The sequence below is a fragment of the Rhinoderma darwinii genome, chromosome 2 (genome assembly GCF_050947455.1).
Source record: "Rhinoderma darwinii isolate aRhiDar2 chromosome 2, aRhiDar2.hap1, whole genome shotgun sequence".
NCBI classification, from domain to species: Eukaryota; Metazoa; Chordata; class Amphibia; order Anura; family Rhinodermatidae; genus Rhinoderma; species Rhinoderma darwinii.
This window is the reverse complement of record NC_134688.1, coordinates 193,701,928-193,720,315: the sequence shown is the minus strand read 5'-3', so window position 1 is coordinate 193,720,315 and position 18,388 is coordinate 193,701,928. Positions and strand designations below refer to the sequence as shown.

The 18,388-nt window shown below is 39.1% G+C and overlaps 1 protein-coding gene across 1 annotated transcript in view; it reads left to right on the top strand.

Moving 5' to 3' along the window:
- The window catches only part of LOC142742671 (pinopsin-like), a 303,151-nt gene that overhangs the window by 252,534 nt on the left and 32,229 nt on the right, over positions 1-18,388 (top strand). Inside the window, exon 4 of the mRNA XM_075852674.1 lies at positions 12,679-12,912. Coding sequence (XP_075708789.1) covers positions 12,679-12,912 — 234 coding nt within the window. The remainder of the gene's footprint in view (positions 1-12,678; positions 12,913-18,388) is intronic.

Genomic DNA, 18,388 nt, shown 5'->3' with positions numbered 1-18,388 from the left:
CCCATAGAGCTGTTGTGGGAGCAGCTTGACCGTATGGTACGCAAGAAGTGCCCATCAAGCCAATCCAACTTGTGGGAGGGCCTTCTGGAAGCATGGGGTGAAATTTCTCACGATTACCTCAGCAAATTAACAGCTAGAATGCCAAAGGTCTGCAATGCTGTAATTGCTGCAAATGGAGCATTCTTTGACGAAAGCAAAGTTTGAAGGAGAAAATTATTATTTGAAATAAAAAAATCATTATTTCTAACCTTGTCAATGTCTTGACTATATTTTCTAGTCATTTTGCAAGTCATTTGATAAATATAAGTGTGAGTTTTCATGGAAAACACAAAATTGTCTGGGTGACCCCAAACTTTTGTGACAGATAGAGATAGGAGAGCAGGATTCTCCTCTTCTCTGTGTGTTGTGTATAGAAGACATGATAGCAGTTCGGCTCCACCCACTAGCTATAAGAAAACTCAGAATTACAGATACATCCTGCAGAGGCAATAACTGCTAAACAATGCAGAATACAAGTAATATAATGGCCAAAAACAGTGTTATCCCTCATGTACACACATATGACAGCTTATTCTAAAAAAAGTAGTAGGACAACAGCACACGTCTTCAAATCAGCAAAGTGGTTTTATTGTCAAGACATCCACAAACGACAAGCAACGTTTCGACCCATAGTGAGTGAAGGGTCTTTGTCAAGCCTAACATTATGTCTAAAAACATCGTTATAAATGGGTGAATACAAATGATCACATGGCCCATTCCAACCAGTGAACATCGTGAATCTGGTCTCCCAGGTGAAGCATACATTAGTCTTAATGACATACATCAAATAGTTATATAATCTTCAAAAACGTGCAAAACTACAATGTGTAATACATCTTTAATACATCATCATCAATAATATATCAATCATTGTTATTACAATAGAAAAGTGAAGGAGGAAAGTTCACCACACTCCAGGTTCCAGCTACGATCACAGAGTTCTACTGTGCATGCTCAGCAATCAATCATCTCTGCTGTGCAAAAAAATAAAGACCAGCGTTCGATCAAAAATAGTGATCAAAGTATGTATAAATGTAAGACATCCTCAGTCATAACAGGAATCCATCATACTGCAGCTCCATATCTGTATATTTTGAGGCAAAATTAATTCAATAATTAAAAACGTCTTCACTCTGTATAAGTCACATGTGAACAGGGCAGACGGAGGGAGAAGGGATCAGGTTCATATTACTTCATGATATCAATCACTAGAAGTTAAATATAAGACATCCTCAGTCATAACAAGAATCCATCATACTGCAGCTCCATATCTGTATATTTTGAGGCAAAATTAATTCAATAATTAAAAACGCCTTCACTCTGTTTAAGTCACATGTGAACAGGGCAGACGGAGGGAGAAGGGATCAGGTTCATATTACTACATGATATCAATCCCTAGGAGTTAATGTCATCAAATACTATTTAGTGTTAAACCACCTACATAAATCGGATCACCGAAGTGATTCAAAAACTTTCTAGGGAATGCTTGTAACTTCTGTCCGACAAATCATGTTGGACAATAATACCGCACGAAACACGAGATTTATATAATGATGATAAAAAAACCTTCATTCCGTGATGTTAAGTCACATGTGAACAGGGCAGACGGAAGGAGAAGGGATCAGGTTCATATTACTACATGATATCAATCACTAAAAGTTAGTGTCATCAAATACTCTTTAGTGTTAATTCGCCTACATAAATCGAATCACTCAAAGTGATTAAAAGACTTTCTAGGGAATGCTCGTAATATCTGTCCAACAAAACATGTCGGACACCTATACCGCACAGAACACGAGATTTATATAAAGATGATAGAGCATCAACCATAGCCCACCCAATCAAAAAACCACTATACTCAAAAACATTGCATAAAAAATACAGATGGATGCCAACATGAAAGGAACCGCTATAATCTTCGTTCTGATCATAAATCCGCTGGCGTGTGGTGAATAAACCTCCATCACGAACATGCTCAAATCTGTAAGAAATATTCCAAAAATATCAAGACCCTCAGGAATACAAGACGATGCAAAAAATAGATGCTATACAATGTGTCAGAAATCACTCATCAAGTGTACAATATTAAAAAAATGTTAAAAACAGCAATGGGATTTCAGAGTCCAGGAATTATCTTGTATTCTAGATTCAAACCTTTGGGGTATAGGGAATCTAACTCAAAGATCTAACGTAATTCTTTCTTTTTCAATAGCTTCTGTCTATCCCCTCCCCTCCTGAGTATCGGGACACAATCTATTACCCTAAATCTCAATTGATTTAACTGATGATTCTTTTCAATAAAATGCCTTGGTAATGGAAGTTCCATCATTTTCTTTCTGATTGTACTTTTATGCTTATTAATTCTCAATTTAATAGGCATAGTTGTCTCTCCTATGTAAATCAATGAACAAGGACATGTAATCATATATACAACGAAATCTGAATTGCACGTGAATCTGTGTCTGATATTAAAGACCCTCCCCGTATGTGGATGCTGAAAACTATTCCCTTTCACAATATTATTGCAATTGCAGCAATTCAGACAGGGAAAATTACCATTTTTGGGGGGGCAAAGTAGTAATTGTGTATTTTTCTTTCTACTACCCACGTCTGACTTAACCAGTGTGTCTCTGATATTCTTAGTCCTCCGATATGACATAATAGGTGGTATTCTCAACGTGTCAATCTCATTATGTCCCTTGGACACTATAGGCCAATTCTTTCGCAGAATATTACCTATGCGACCACTCAAATTGCCAAAAGTTGATATAAATGGTATACGTTCAACTTGTACACCCTTAATATTGGATTCCAAACTATTGTCTAGTCTATCCTTATGTTTCTGTACAAGTTTCCTAGGATAACCTCTCTTCGTAAATTTATTACACATCTGAGTCAACCTAATTTGTTTCTGTGTAGTATCTGACACAATCCTATCAACCCTCAATAATTGACTCCATGGTAACGACTCAATCATGTGTCTAGGATGGTTACTACTATATAAAAGGAGATTATTTCTGTCTGTGGGTTTCACAAATAAATCTGTGGAAAATACTCCGTCTTTCCATTGTACCAAAGTGTCCAAAAATTGTAATTCTCGATCAGAACAAACCATGGTAAATTGAAGAGCTGGAATATGTGTGTTAAGTTCTAACAAAAACTGATCAAGACCCAACCTATCACCTTCCCATATGACAAAAATGTCATCAATAAATCTCCACCAGCAGCGGATGTGACCCATATGGGGAGAGGTGTAGACATACTCCTCCTCAAAGGTGGACATGAAGATGTTCGCGTACGTTGGGGCCACATTGGACCCCATCGCCGTCCCCCTTAGCTGTAAATAGAACTGGTCACCAAAGAGAAAATAATTCTTCCTTAGTACCAGCTCCAACAGCTGGAGGATGAAGCGTCCACACCCTGGGTCACATCCGGTGCTGGCGAGACATTTCTCTATTGCCCTTAAACCTCTATTGTGTTCAATGCTAGTATATAGAGATACAATATCAAATGATACAAGTAATACAGGACCACTGGCCTCAATCAGTTGTAATTTATGTAAAAAATCTGTTGTATCTTTAATGTAAGACGAGGCCTTCAAAACATGTTCTCTCAGGATTTTGTCAAGGAAGATTGCAATATTATTAAAAATTGAACCCCTCCCCGACACAATTGGTCTGCCTGGGGGGGCATGGAGATTTTTGTGAATCTTAGGTAGTGTATATAATATCGGAGTAATTGGTTCCTCCACCTTCAGAAACTTCCCCAATTGTTGGTCAATAATACCCTGTTCCACTGCAACATCAATAATACCTTTGATCTCTTTCAATAGCTCTAACTTGGGGTCTCTAGGTAACAATTGATATATCTCACTATCTGCCAATTGACTATAAATCTCTGACTCATATTTACTACTGTCCAAAATGACCATGGCTCCACCTTTATCGGCCTGCTTTATGGTAATCTCCTTATTATTCATAAGTTCCTTTAAAGCCTTCCTTTCCTTATTTGTAAGATTCAAATTACTCCTTGTATCATGTATAGTACTCTCTTTTAATGATTTAATCTCATCTAACACAATCTTTGAAAACGTATCAATAATCGGGCTAGAGGGAGGCATATATGTGCTAGTTGGTCTAAGACCCAATTTGCCAGACTGAAACATACAATCAGAATCACTTTTCTCACAGACAGTAACATTATCTTTGGAAAACATTACTTTAAGGTTCAGACGTCTAAAAAAACTTTTAAGATCAAGATCCAATTGGAACCAATCAACATCAGTATCAAGACAAAATGAAAGACCCTTCTGTAACACCTGAAGTTGGTCATTCGTGAGGTCTATAGATGAGATATTTACCACTATATTTTCGTTCTTGGAGGGTTCCTCCTCATTGGGGGTCTCGATCTCGAACGAAATCGGCCTCTTGCGTTGCCGTTGGTGTTTCCGTCCACCCCTCCTAGACCGTCCATACTTCCAAGTGGACCTTTGTCTAAAAAAGGTGCATGATTGGCGTCATCGGTTGAATCAGAATCACCGGTAGTGTATAACAGGTTGCCACTCCCCAATTTCCTCGGTTTTCTCCGCCTCTGGGAAGGACCATATGAATTCATATTTTGCCAATTGTAGATTTTACCATTGCGATAGTCCTCCAAATCCCGATGCCATTTATCTCTTTTCGTTCTCTCTATCTCGGTCTTCACTCTATCCAAATTCATGGAGATTTTCTCCTTTAGAGAACCAAAGATTAGCTCATTGGAAGATTGGACAATTGACACTTCAACTTCCTTCAATTTATTTTCAATCAATGCAATTTCTGATTGTAGATATTCCACATTGAGAAGTATTAAATCGAAGGCATATTTATTAGATATGTATTCAAACTTCGTACAGAAGTACTCATTATTAGGAAACAGATTCGGGCGTAAATGTGATCTTAAGCCTCTGGGGATTCTCTGTGCCTTGTAGTACTCCAATAATGTGGATAGATGTAACTCCAGTGAAATCTTTCTTTTAGCTTCACTTTCATATTGCCTCTTCAAGGCATCCATTGATGGAGTACTTAAAAACGCTGAATCATAAGTTGCACTCTGTACAATCCTTAACGCATCCTCATTGCTGTATGCGAATGTCTTTGACATACCTTGTAAAGTTGATGCACTAGAAAGTGCGGTAGTATCTCGGGAAATCAAGCCCATAGCACTGGGCGGATTCGGATTCATTCTCCAAAAGTGCACGCCTCTGTGGTTTGATATCAGAAAAAAGGAGATTTTTGAAGCAGCACTAGTCCCGAGTATGGTGCGGTGCACGCTGTCAAGCCAGGCAAACCCACTCCAGCACGATGTATATCCAAAGAAGTAGTAGGACAACAGCACACGTCTTCAAATCAGCAAAGTGGTTTTATTGTGAAGACATCCACAAACGACAAGCAACGTTTCGACCCATAGTGAGTGAAGGGTCTTTGTCAAGCCTAACATTATGTCTAAAAACATCGTTATAAATGGGTGAATACAAATGATCACATGGCCCATTCCAACCAGTGAACATCGTGAATCTGGTCTCCCAGGTGAAGCATACATTAGTCTTAATGACATACATCAAATAGTTATATAATCTTCAAAAACGTGCAAAACTACAATGTGTAATACATCTTTAATACATCATCATCAATAATATATCAATCATTGTTATTACAATAGAAAAGTGAAGGAGGAAAGTTCACCACACTCCAGGTTCCAGCTACGATCACAGAGTTCTACTGTGCATGCTCAGCAATCAATCATCTCTGCTGTGCAAAAAAATAAAGACCAGCGTTCGATCAAAAATAGTGATCAAAGTATGTATAAATGTAAGACATCCTCAGTCATAACAGGAATCCATCATACTGCAGCTCCATATCTGTATATTGGTCCTGTATTACTTGTATCATTTGATATTGTATCTCTATATACTAGCATTGAACACAATAGAGGTTTAAGGGCAATAGAGAAATGTCTCGCCAGCACCGGATGTGACCCAGGGTGTGGACGCTTCATCCTCCAGCTGTTGGAGCTGGTACTAAGGAAGAATTATTTTCTCTTTGGTGACCAGTTCTATTTACAGCTAAGGGGGACGGCGATGGGGTCCAATGTGGCCCCAACGTACGCGAACATCTTCATGTCCACCTTTGAGGAGGAGTATGTCTACACCTCTCCCCATATGGGTCACATCCGCTGCTGGTGGAGATTTATTGATGACATTTTTGTCATATGGGAAGGTGATAGGTTGGGTCTTGATCAGTTTTTGTTAGAACTTAACACACATATTCCAGCTCTTCAATTTACCATGGTTTGTTCTGATCGAGAATTACAATTTTTGGACACTTTGGTACAATGGAAAGACGGAGTATTTTCCACAGATTTATTTGTGAAACCCACAGACAGAAATAATCTCCTTTTATATAGTAGTAACCATCCTAGACACATGATTGAGTCGTTACCATGGAGTCAATTACTGAGGGTTGATAGGATTGTGTCAGATACTACACAGAAACAAATTAGGTTGACTCAGATGTGTAATAAATTTACGAAGAGAGGTTATCCTAGGAAACTTGTACAGAAACATAAGGATAGACTAGACAATAGTTTGGAATCCAATATTAAGGGTGTACAAGTTGAACGTATACCATTTATATCAACTTTTGGCAATTTGAGTGGTCGCATAGGTAATATTCTGCGAAAGAATTGGCCTATAGTGTCCAAGGGACATAATGAGATTGACACGTTGAGAATACCACCTATTATGTCATATCGGAGGACTAAGAATATCAGAGACACACTGGTTAAGTCAGACGTGGGTAGTAGAAAGAAAAATACACAATTACTACTTTGCCCCCCCAAAAATGGTAATTTTCCCTGTCTGAATTGCTGCAATTGCAATAATATTGTGAAAGGGAATAGTTTTCAGCATCCACATACGGGGAGGGTCTTTAATATCAGACACAGATTCACGTGCAATTCAGATTTCGTTGTATATATGATTACATGTCCTTGTTCATTGATTTACATAGGAGAGACAACTATGCCTATTAAATTGAGAATTAATAAGCATAAAAGTACAATCAGAAAGAAAATGATGGAACTTCCATTACCAAGGCATTTTATTGAAAAGAATCATCAGTTAAATCAATTGAGATTTAGGGTAATAGATTGTGTCCCGATACTCAGGAGGGGAGGGGATAGACAGAAGCTATTGAAAAAGAAAGAATTACGTTGGATCTTTGAGTTAGATTCCCTATACCCCAAAGGTTTGAATCTAGAATACAAGATAATTCCTGGACTCTGAAATCCCATTGCTGTTTTTAACATTTTTTTAATATTGTACACTTGATGGGTGATTTCTGACACATTGTATAGCATCTATTTTTTGCATCGTCCTGTATTCCTGAGGGTCTTGATATTTTTGGAATATTTCTTACAGATTTGAGCATGTTCGTGATGGAGGTTTATTCACCACACGCCAGCGGATTTATGATCAGAACGAAGATTATAGCGGTTCCTTTCATGTTGGCATCCATCTGTATTTTTTATGCAATGTTTTTGAGTATAGTGGTTTTTTGATTGGGTGGGCTATGGTTGATGCTCTATCATCATTATATAAATCTCGTGTTCTGTGCGGTATAGGTGTCCGACATGTTTTGTTGGACAGATATTACGAGCATTCCCTAGAAAGTCTTTTAATCACTTTGAGTGATTCGATTTATGTAGGCGAATTAACACTAAAGAGTATTTGATGACACTAACTTTTAGTGATTGATATCATGTAGTAATATGAACCTGATCCCTTCTCCTTCCGTCTGCCCTGTTCACATGTGACTTAACATCACGGAATGAAGGTTTTTTTATCATCATTATATAAATCTTGTGTTTCGTGCGGTATTATTGTCCAACATGATTTGTCGGACAGAAGTTACAAGCATTCCCTAGAAAGTTTTTGAATCACTTCGGTGATCCGATTTATGTAGGTGGTTTAACACTAAATAGTATTTGATGACATTAACTCCTAGGGATTGATATCATGTAGTAATATGAACCTGATCCCTTCTCCCTCCGTCTGCCCTGTTCACATGTGACTTAAACAGAGTGAAGGCGTTTTTAATTATTGAATTAATTTTGCCTCAAAATATACAGATATGGAGCTGCAGTATGATGGATTCTTGTTATGACTGAGGATGTCTTATATTTAACTTCTAGTGATTGATATCATGAAGTAATATGAACCTGATCCCTTCTCCCTCCGTCTGCCCTGTTCACATGTGACTTATACAGAGTGAAGACGTTTTTAATTATTGAATTAATTTTGCCTCAAAATATACAGATATGGAGCTGCAGTATGATGGATTCCTGTTATGACTGAGGATGTCTTACATTTATACATACTTTGATCACTATTTTTGATCGAACGCTGGTCTTTATTTTTTTGCACAGCAGAGATGATTGATTGCTGAGCATGCACAGTAGAACTCTGTGATCGTAGCTGGAACCTGGAGTGTGGTGAACTTTCCTCCTTCACTTTTCTATTGTAATAACAATGATTGATATATTATTGATGATGATGTATTAAAGATGTATTACACATTGTAGTTTTGCACGTTTTTGAAGATTATATAACTATTTGATGTATGTCATTAAGACTAATGTATGCTTCACCTGGGAGACCAGATTCACGATGTTCACTGGTTGGAATGGGCCATGTGATCATTTGTATTCACCCATTTATAACGATGTTTTTAGACATAATGTTAGGCTTGACAAAGACCCTTCACTCACTATGGGTCGAAACGTTGCTTGTCGTTTGTGGATGTCTTGACAATAAAACCACTTTGCTGATTTGAAGACGTGTGCTGTTGTCCTACTACTTCTTTGGATATACATCGTGCTGGAGTGGGTTTGCCTGGCTTGACAGCGTGCACCGCACCATACTCGGGACTAGTGCTGCTTCAAAAATCTCCTTTTAGCTTATTCTAAAAAGTCACATGAAAAGTTAGGTACGCTTTAAGTTTGTCTGTATAAACAATTTCTATACAAATCTTTTTTATGGGCACACCCTAGTGACATTGAGACAACTGGTGTGATCTAGCACCTGACACCAGACACAAGAAATCTCCTCTAACTACCCAACACTTACAAAGAGTAATATATGCACTTCAGGGCATTCATGTCATGAGAACAAATGTACCATTCATCTTAAAATAACTGATTTCCTAATTCCGGGTAGCTGATTTTCCTATATGTTATATAACACAAATGAATAGATAAAATAAAGAAATAAAAATCAAATAACACTTTAAATTTACAAATTGACAATATGTGTGATGGTGGTCTGAAGGTTTGTCTGTTAGGTATCATACACATGCCTCTATAAGGATTCACATGGAGTCCCTGTGGCTCCATACTATAGAGATGTAGACATTCCATGTGTCGCCATATGGTACTTTATTAAGGAGTCCTTTTTTCCCTAAAAGAAATGCTTCTAGTCAAGAATGCCTTAGTAATACAACACTGTTGGCTTTAAAGAGGCTCTGTCACCACATTATAAGTGCCCTATCTCCTACATAATGTGATCGGTGCTGTAATGTAGATAACAGCAGTGTTTTTTATTTAGAAAAACAATCAATATTGACCAAGTTATGTCCTATTTTAGATTTAAAAAAAAAAACAAAACACAGAAAAAGGCCATACTTACAAATGGACACAGACAGGTCAGAAACGCTGATGAAGGAGAGTGAGCAGGTGCTTTAAATTATAACAGCCACTCCCACTAGTCTTGAGGGGAGTGGGGTGTGGTGCATGGGATGTGTAATAAAAAATAATAAATCAATAGTGTATGTGCAAGTGATAATAATAGGGGTGAAATATAGGGGGCAGTAATGAGTAAAGTGCATAAATAAAAATAAATGAATAATGGGGTGCCAGTGTGTGAAACATGGAGGGATAGTGTGTACGTCATGAGGCGCAGCGTGTATAGCCAGGTAGAAGCCTATTTGTGACGCCTTGATAATACATAGAGCGGGCTACCCTGCTTACTATGCCAAACAACAACACACCATACTCTCCCAGCATCAAAAACCCAGCTGTGTCCAAAAGAAGCAAATATAAGTAAGAATGAAAAATACCTGGGGTATTAGTAATCATTTTGGCCAAAAGAACGCAAGCTCGCAATCCACGACAAGGATCCCCAGTCTTGCGAGTCCCTAACTCCCTAACTGGATCTAAATGTTCCTGATACACAAACCAAACAGATAAAAACAAGGGGACATATATACAAAAACACTGAAAAAGGCCATACTTACAAATGGACACAGACAGGTCAGAAACGCTGATGAAGGAGAGTGAGCAGGTGCTTTAAATAATAATAGCCACTCCCACTAGTCTTGAAGGGAGTGACATGTGGTGCATGGGATGTGTAGTAAAAAATAATAAATGAATAATGTATGTGCAAGTGATAATAATAGGGGTGAAATATAGGGGGCAGTAATGAGTAAAGTGCATAAATAAGTATTTTAGATTTATGCTAATGACTTTCTTAATGCCCAATTGGGCTTGTTTTTACCTTTTGAGCAAGTGTGCGTTGTAAAGGGAAGTGTATGACGCTGATCAATCAGCGTCATACACTTCTCTCCATTCATGTACTCAGCACAGCGTGATCTTGCGAAATCACGATGTGCTGTCACTTACTCATACATTTACTTTACTGAAGTGTCTTGAGAGTGAATTGACTTTGCCTCCAGCCGGGACGCGGTGTCTATTCACAATCAAGGCACTTCGGTAACGTTTCTGTGTGACTTACTCACACAGAACATTGAGATCACGCAGTGCTGTTATTTACAGCGTGATCTCGTAAGATCACTATGTGCTGAGAAAATGGAGAGAAGTGTATGACGCTGATTGGTCAGCGTCATACACTTCTCTTTACAACGCCCACTTGGTCAAAATGTAAAAACATGCCCAGTTGTCTATTAAGAAAGTCCTTAGCATAAATCTAAAATTGCTCATAACTTAGTCAAAATGTATAGTTTTTCTAAATAAAAACCACTGCTGTAATCTACATTACAGCGCCGATCACATTATGTAGAAGATACGGCACTTATAATGTGGTGACAGAGCCTCTTTAAAGTTATGCTTAAAACAATGTTGCTCTATGTAGCATTTTCTAAGTTATTTATACCTTCGTATACACTGCTATACATTATGGAAACATATAAACTGTATATACAGTACTATTTTGTGGCAGATATGTTTCGTCAGTATTTGATATTGCTACACTGCCACCTTGTGGCACTAGTAATATATTTGCTCTTTGTGGCACCGCTATCATTTAACCAATATATTTGCAGCATTTTTAGGTCAGAATAATACTAAAAGTTGGGTACCTGAGAACAGGAAATTACTGATTTTAACATAAAATAGATGTAACTTACTTACATAAACCTGATAAAACATCTCAATAGACATGAATAAAATTATATTTAAAGGGGTTAAGATGTTTCTAATAAAAAAAAAGTTCAATAACAAATATCAACGTTAACAACTTCCTAATGTGATCCATATCTGCATCGTTTTCTCCCTCTGTCAAATGTAAGACGACATAACAAGGGTCTGCTCCCCTTAATGTACTAAGATTATCAAATGACAAATTAATTCACTGTATCCTAGAGGGACAAATGAAACTAATACTAAAATATATTTATTGTATTATTTATATAGGCAACCAAAACACAACTTAAGTTTTTTCAAAGGTCATTCTACTATAGTTTTTCCATTTTCATTCACAATAAAGCAGTGCCACCTTGTGTACAAGGTGAAGAATGCAGTCTGATTTTTAACATCAATATACTCCATAGCTGCAATATCATAATCTGGCAGGTGCTTATTTATGTGGTACATAATCGTCATCAAATCCTATCAAAATAACAGCTTTAATTTACTATTTTGAGGTACATGAATAAAAAGGTGTTGGCCCAATGTCCACGTACAGTTCCACTGACAAACTTTGATGTAATTTAGGGGATATTAGGGGGGGATGCTCTTGGGTATAAACCCCTTAAGCCTCCATGACGTACATATAGGGAACTGTGCCCGCGCAATCAACAGTAGAAGCCCGGTGGTGGCATATTTACTATATGGACAAAAGTATTGGGACACCTACAGGGGCTTTTATGTCATCCCATTCTTAATCTATAGCCATTAATATGGAGTTGGTCCCCCCATTGCAGCTAAAACAGCTTCCACTCTTCTGAGAAGGCTTTCTACAAAATTTTGGAGTCTATCTGTGGGAGTTTTTGACTATTTATCCAGAAGAGCATTTGTGAGATCAAACATTGATGTTGGACGAGAGGGCCTGGCTCGTAGTGTACCCAAAAATGGTGCAAATAAAAAATACAACTTGTGTCACAAAAACAAGCCATCATATGTTACATTAGCAGAAAAATGAAAAAGTTATGTTTGTGGATTGTGACAATGGAAAATTGAAAAATGAAATTACTCGATCCTGAAAGCCCAAAATAAGCTGGTACTTGAGAGGTTAAATGAGATACGGTCATGTACATATAACATAAGGTAGGTTGCCATTATCACTGTATAATTTTGTGTTTTAACCAGGTTGGAAAAATCAGAAAAAGTACAGCACGAAAGAGAGAGTACCATGTCCTGTTAATGGTGATCACCACTGTCATCTGCTACCTTATTTGCTGGCTGCCTTATGGAGTGGTGGCTCTGCTTGCTACATTCGGAAAACCTGGAATTGTCTCTCCAGTTGCAAGTGTTATACCTTCAATTTTGGCCAAAAGCAGTACTGTATGCAATCCACTGATCTACATATTTATGAACAAGCAGGTAAGATGTCACCTCATTAATGGTTTAATATTATTTATTTGGAGTTTTATTTCCCAGAGTAAATCAAACAAACAAAAAAACAATTAAACAGGAAAGTATTGAACTAGGAAGGACGCGGGGCAAAAGTTACACAAGAGTAAAAAGTAGCATCGTAATAAGGCCTTATTCACACGAGCGTATTTCACGTCTGTTTTACGCATGGTAAAACAACGGACGTCACACGGACCTATGCAAGTCAATGGAGCCATTCAGATATTCAGTGTTTTTCACGCAGCGTGTGTCTGCTGCGTGAAACTCACTGCATGTCCTATTCTTGTGCGTTTTTTGCACATCACGCACCCATTGAAGTCAATGGGTGCGTGAAAATCATGGACAGCACATGGATAAGTTGCTAAAGAAATTATGAGGAATGATGAGAAATGATGAGGAAAAAAGAAAACATCTCCTTCAATTTTTTTTGCTGACGTAAAAAACACGTAAAAAATGCAGAAGCGCACCATATACGGATGCCACACGGAACTGCAAGACAGGAAAAATGCTGCGTTTTTTACTCGTGCAAAATCGACATGTTCGGGTGAATAAGGCCTAAGAATTGCACAGCCGGAGAGTCAATGCATTAAGGCCTCATTTACACGAGCGTATTATACGCGCGTGCGACGCGCGTGCTTTTCACGCGTGTCGTACGCACCTATAATAGTCTATGGGGCTGTTTAGACGATGCGTGAATTTTGCGCTGCGTGAGTGCGTTGCGTAAAACTCACGACATGTTCTATATTCTTGCGTTTTTCACGCAACACGCACCCATTGACTTCAATGGGTGCATGAAAACAACGCATGCCACACGGACGGTCCTGCGTTGCATGCGCGAAAATCACGCAAGAGCTGTCAAACTCCTGAATGTAAACAGAAAAGCACCACGTGCTTTTCTGTTTACAAACATCCAAACGGAGTGTCAAATTCGAGATGAGCGCACCGAACTTCACCGGGTTCGGCCAAACTCGTTTTGACCGAAACCGGTAAAAAATGTTCGGGTACGCGACGTCAGGAGACAGTCACTGTCCACGGTGCTGAAAGCGTTAAACTGGTTCAGCACCATGGACAGTGACTTCCGCTCCGAAAATCCATGAACCTGTAAAAAAAAAAAGACGTTCTGACTTACCGATAACTCCGGTCCGACCTCCCGGGATGACAGTTTAGTCCAAGTGACAGCTGCAGCCAATCACAGGCCAAGCACAGGCTGCAGCCAATCACAGGCCAAGCACAGGCTGCAGCCAATCACAGGCTGCAGCGGTCTCATGGACTGCGGCGTCATCCTGGGAGGTGGGGCCGGATGACAAGAGAGGGACGCGTCACCAAGGCAACGGCCGGGAGCCTGGACTGGGGGAAGCAGGAAGTTCTTGGTAAGTATGAAATTTTTTTTTTATTCACAGGTTGGTGTATATTGTGTTCGGCATTCACTGTCGAGGGTGCTGAAAGAGTTACTGCCGATCAGTTAGCTCTTTCAGCACCTTGGACAGTGACGGGCGTCGACTAGCCTCATCTCTATGATGGCGGCTGCGTGAAAATCACGCAGCCGCGCATCATACACGGATGACACACGGAGCTGCCAAGTGCCTTTTGCGCGCGCAAAACGCAGCGTTTTTTGCGCGCGCAAAACGCACACGCTCGTGTAAATGAGGCCTAATACTGTAAATTGCAAGAATATAGTTGCATTCCATGGGGAGTTTTTGAAATCAGATGTTGTCTAATTTAGATATTTTTTTAATTCAATACAGATTAGTAACAATATAGAGAAAAGTGGTCTCCAACCTGTGGCCCTCCAGTTGTGGCAAAACTACAACTCCCTGCATTCCCTGGGTATAGTGGGACTTAGGCCCCATGCACACAACCCTAAAATTTGTCCGTAATACAGGTCTATTCACTTCTATTGTCCACGGGCACCTTCCCGTTCATTTACCGGAAGATGTCCGGCCGTAGAAAGCCTCCGCAAAAGATAGCACATGTCCCATCTTTTGCTTTTTACAGACCGTGCTCCCATACTTTATATGGGAGCACAGGCCAAAAATGCAGGTGGCTGTCCGTGGCCAGCATGGGCCAGTAATCACTGACCGTGAGTACGGGCACAGCCGTGTGCATGAGGCCTTATAGTTTTGCAAAACCTAAGGGGCCACATGTTGAATACCACTGCATTTTATATATAAAAATATTTATCAGTGTTATTGGTGCAACTTTCTAAATACATTTTATTAAAACTTACTTTTACTTTTTAAGATACAGCTGCCTTGTATCCTGTATACATGGCAGCTGTACAGTGCACTGAAACCTGTATCTGTCAGGTCCGCGGAACTGACGGGTTCAGTGAAAGCGGGTCCTGTATGTCTCTGACATGAAGGATTGAGCTGTTATTAACCCCTTCCCGACATATGACATACAGTTACGTCATAACCGTGTAGGGTGTCGGCTCGAGCGCGAGCCTGCTTGTTTAACCCGTTAAATGCCGTGGTCAACAGCGACCCAGGCATTTAAATACTTAGAAAGAGGGGGGCGACCCCCTCTAGCAGCTCATCGCGTCCCCAAAATGCAATCACGGGCGATGGTTGCTATGGCAGCCTTAGGGCCTAATGAAGACCCCCAGGTCTGCCATATTTGTGCTCCTATTAAGCCCTGCCCCTGCCTCAGAATCACAATATACTGCAATACATTAATATTGAAGTATATAGTGCAAGTGATCCAACGATCGCTGGTTGAAGTCCCCTAGGGGACTAATAAAAAAAGTAAAAATTTGTAAAATAAAGCTGTTTTTTTATGTAAAAAAAAAATAAAAAATATTAAAAGTTAAAAAAAAACCATTTTCTTATTTTCCCCCTAGAGCATTGTAAAAAAATAAATAAAATAAACATAATTGGAATCGCCGCAAAAAATCGGAACTATTACCATATATCATTATTTAACCGTACACCGTAAAAAAAAAAATGTATACGCCAGAATCGCTATTTTTTGGTCACCTCATCTCCCACAAATGGAATAAAAAGTGATCAAAACCTCGCATGTACCCCAAAAATGGTAGCATTAAAAACCACAGCTTATCCCGCAAAAAAAAGCCCTCATACCACTTAATCGACGGAGAAATAAAAACGTTATGGCTCTCGGAATTTGGCGACACAAAGTAACAATTTTTACACTTAGTTTTTTCCTTGTACAAGTAGTAAAACATAGAAAGAACTATACATATTTGGTATCGCCGTAATCGTGTTGACCCACAGAATAAAGTTAACATGTTTTAATTGCACAGTGAATTCCGAAAAAACTAAGCGCAAAAAACAATAGCGGAATCACAGTTTTTTTACATTTTCTATCTCACAAATAATTGTTTTCCTGTTTCCAAGTACATTATATGGCACAATAAATGGTGCTACGAAAAACTACAACTCGTCCCGCAAAAATTAAGCCCTCATAGGACTATATCGATGGAAAAATGAAAAAGTTATGGCTTTTGGAAACTGGGGAAGAAAAAACGAAAATGAAAATCTGAAAGTTGTTTATGACGGGAAGCGGTTTTAATCACATCTAAGTTCATTACTTAGATGTGATCGATTACAGGTGGATCACACAGGATCCACTGACACTGAACCCCTCAATTCCACTGGCCTGACTGCTACGGTTTCAGAGCACGATACAGCTTCTCTGTCTACAGGATACAAAGCATCTGTATTTCAAAAAGTAAAAATAATTTTTAATAAAATGTAATCACAAAGTTTCACCAATTACATTGATACACATTTTTATTAACCTCTTGCCGCACTGCTCCGCAATAGTACGTCCTGCAGAGGGGTTAATTCCCGCATCCAGACGTACTATTGCGGAGTAGTTCCCGGAGCACACTGTCCTAACGGACAGTGTCCGGGAACCGGGAGGTCAGCTGTCCCTGACAGCTGACACTCCAGCCTTGCCGGTCAGCGGACCATCGCCGCTGATTTCGGCAATTAACCCCATAAATGCGGCGACGGATTGCCGTCGCCGCATTTAAGTGGTTTGAAGCACATCGGCAGCCCCCACAAAGTGATCGTGGGGGCTACCGATGCTTGTCGTGGCAATCGGAGGTCAGACAATGACCTCCGGGTTGCCATGTACGGAAGCCTCGGAGGAGCAGCCTCCTGCCGCTCCTCCGAGACTTCCTGTCAGTGTGACTGTCACGTCACAATGACAGTTGGAGTGCATTACACTACGTGTGTAGTGTAATGTACTCCAGCAGCGATCAGAGCTGCAAGTCTAAGTGTCCACTAGTGGGACAAGTGAAAAAAGTAAAAAAAAAGATAATAAAAATGTTTTTAAAAAGTGTAAAAATAAAAGTTAGAAGTGACATAAACAAAGAATGCTTTTTTTCCTATAATAAGACTTTCATTATAGGAAAAAAATGAACACGTTAAAAAAAGTACACATATCTGGTATCACCGCGTTCGTAACGACCCCAACTATAAAACTATAATGTTATTTTTCCCGCACAATGAACACGCCAAAAAAAATCTATAAAAAACAACACCAGAATCGCTATTTTTTGGTCACCACCCCTCACAAAATAGAGAATAAAAAGTGATCAAAAAGTTGCATGTACCCGAAAATAATACAGATAAAAACTACAACCCGTCCCGCAAAAAACAAGCCCTTACACCGCTTTTTTGACTGAAAAATAAAAAAGTTACGGCTCTCAGAATATGGTGACAGAAAATAAATTATTTTATAAAAAAGAGATTTTATTGCGCAAACGCTGCAAAACATAAAAAAAACCTATATACATATGGTATTTCCGTAATCGTACCGACCCGCAGAATAAAATATAATGGTCATTTATAGTGCATGGTGAACGCCGCAAAAAATAAACTAAAAATCATTGTCAGAATTGATGGTTTTTGGTCACCTTGCTTGCAAAAAATGTAATAAAAAGTGATCAAAAAAATCGCATGTACCCCAAAATAGTACCAATGAAAAGTACAGATTGTCCCGCAAAGAATAAGCCCTCACCCAGCCCCGGTGGTGAAAAAATAAAGAATTTCTGGCTCTCAGAATATGGCGATGCAAAATGTGCAGTGTTTTCTAAAAGCGGGTAACATCCGACACCATTTATCAGTGCGACACCGGCCACATATCTATGAATTATTATTTATTTACTGCATTTTTATACCCTCTTATTATGCCCTGATGTTCTCCGCACAGATTACATATGCCCCCACATTATAAACTGAAACACCAGTAAAACCCCAAACAGAACTATTACAAAGCAAAATCTGCGCTCCAAAATCAAAATGGAGCTCCCTCCCTTCTGACCCCTGCAGTGTGCCCAAACAACAGTGTGCGCCAACGTATATGGCATCGCCATACCCGGGAGAACACGCTTAACGTTTTATGAGGTATTTGTCTTCAGTGGCACAAACTGGGCACAACATATTATGCACTAAAATGGCACATCAGTGCAAAATTG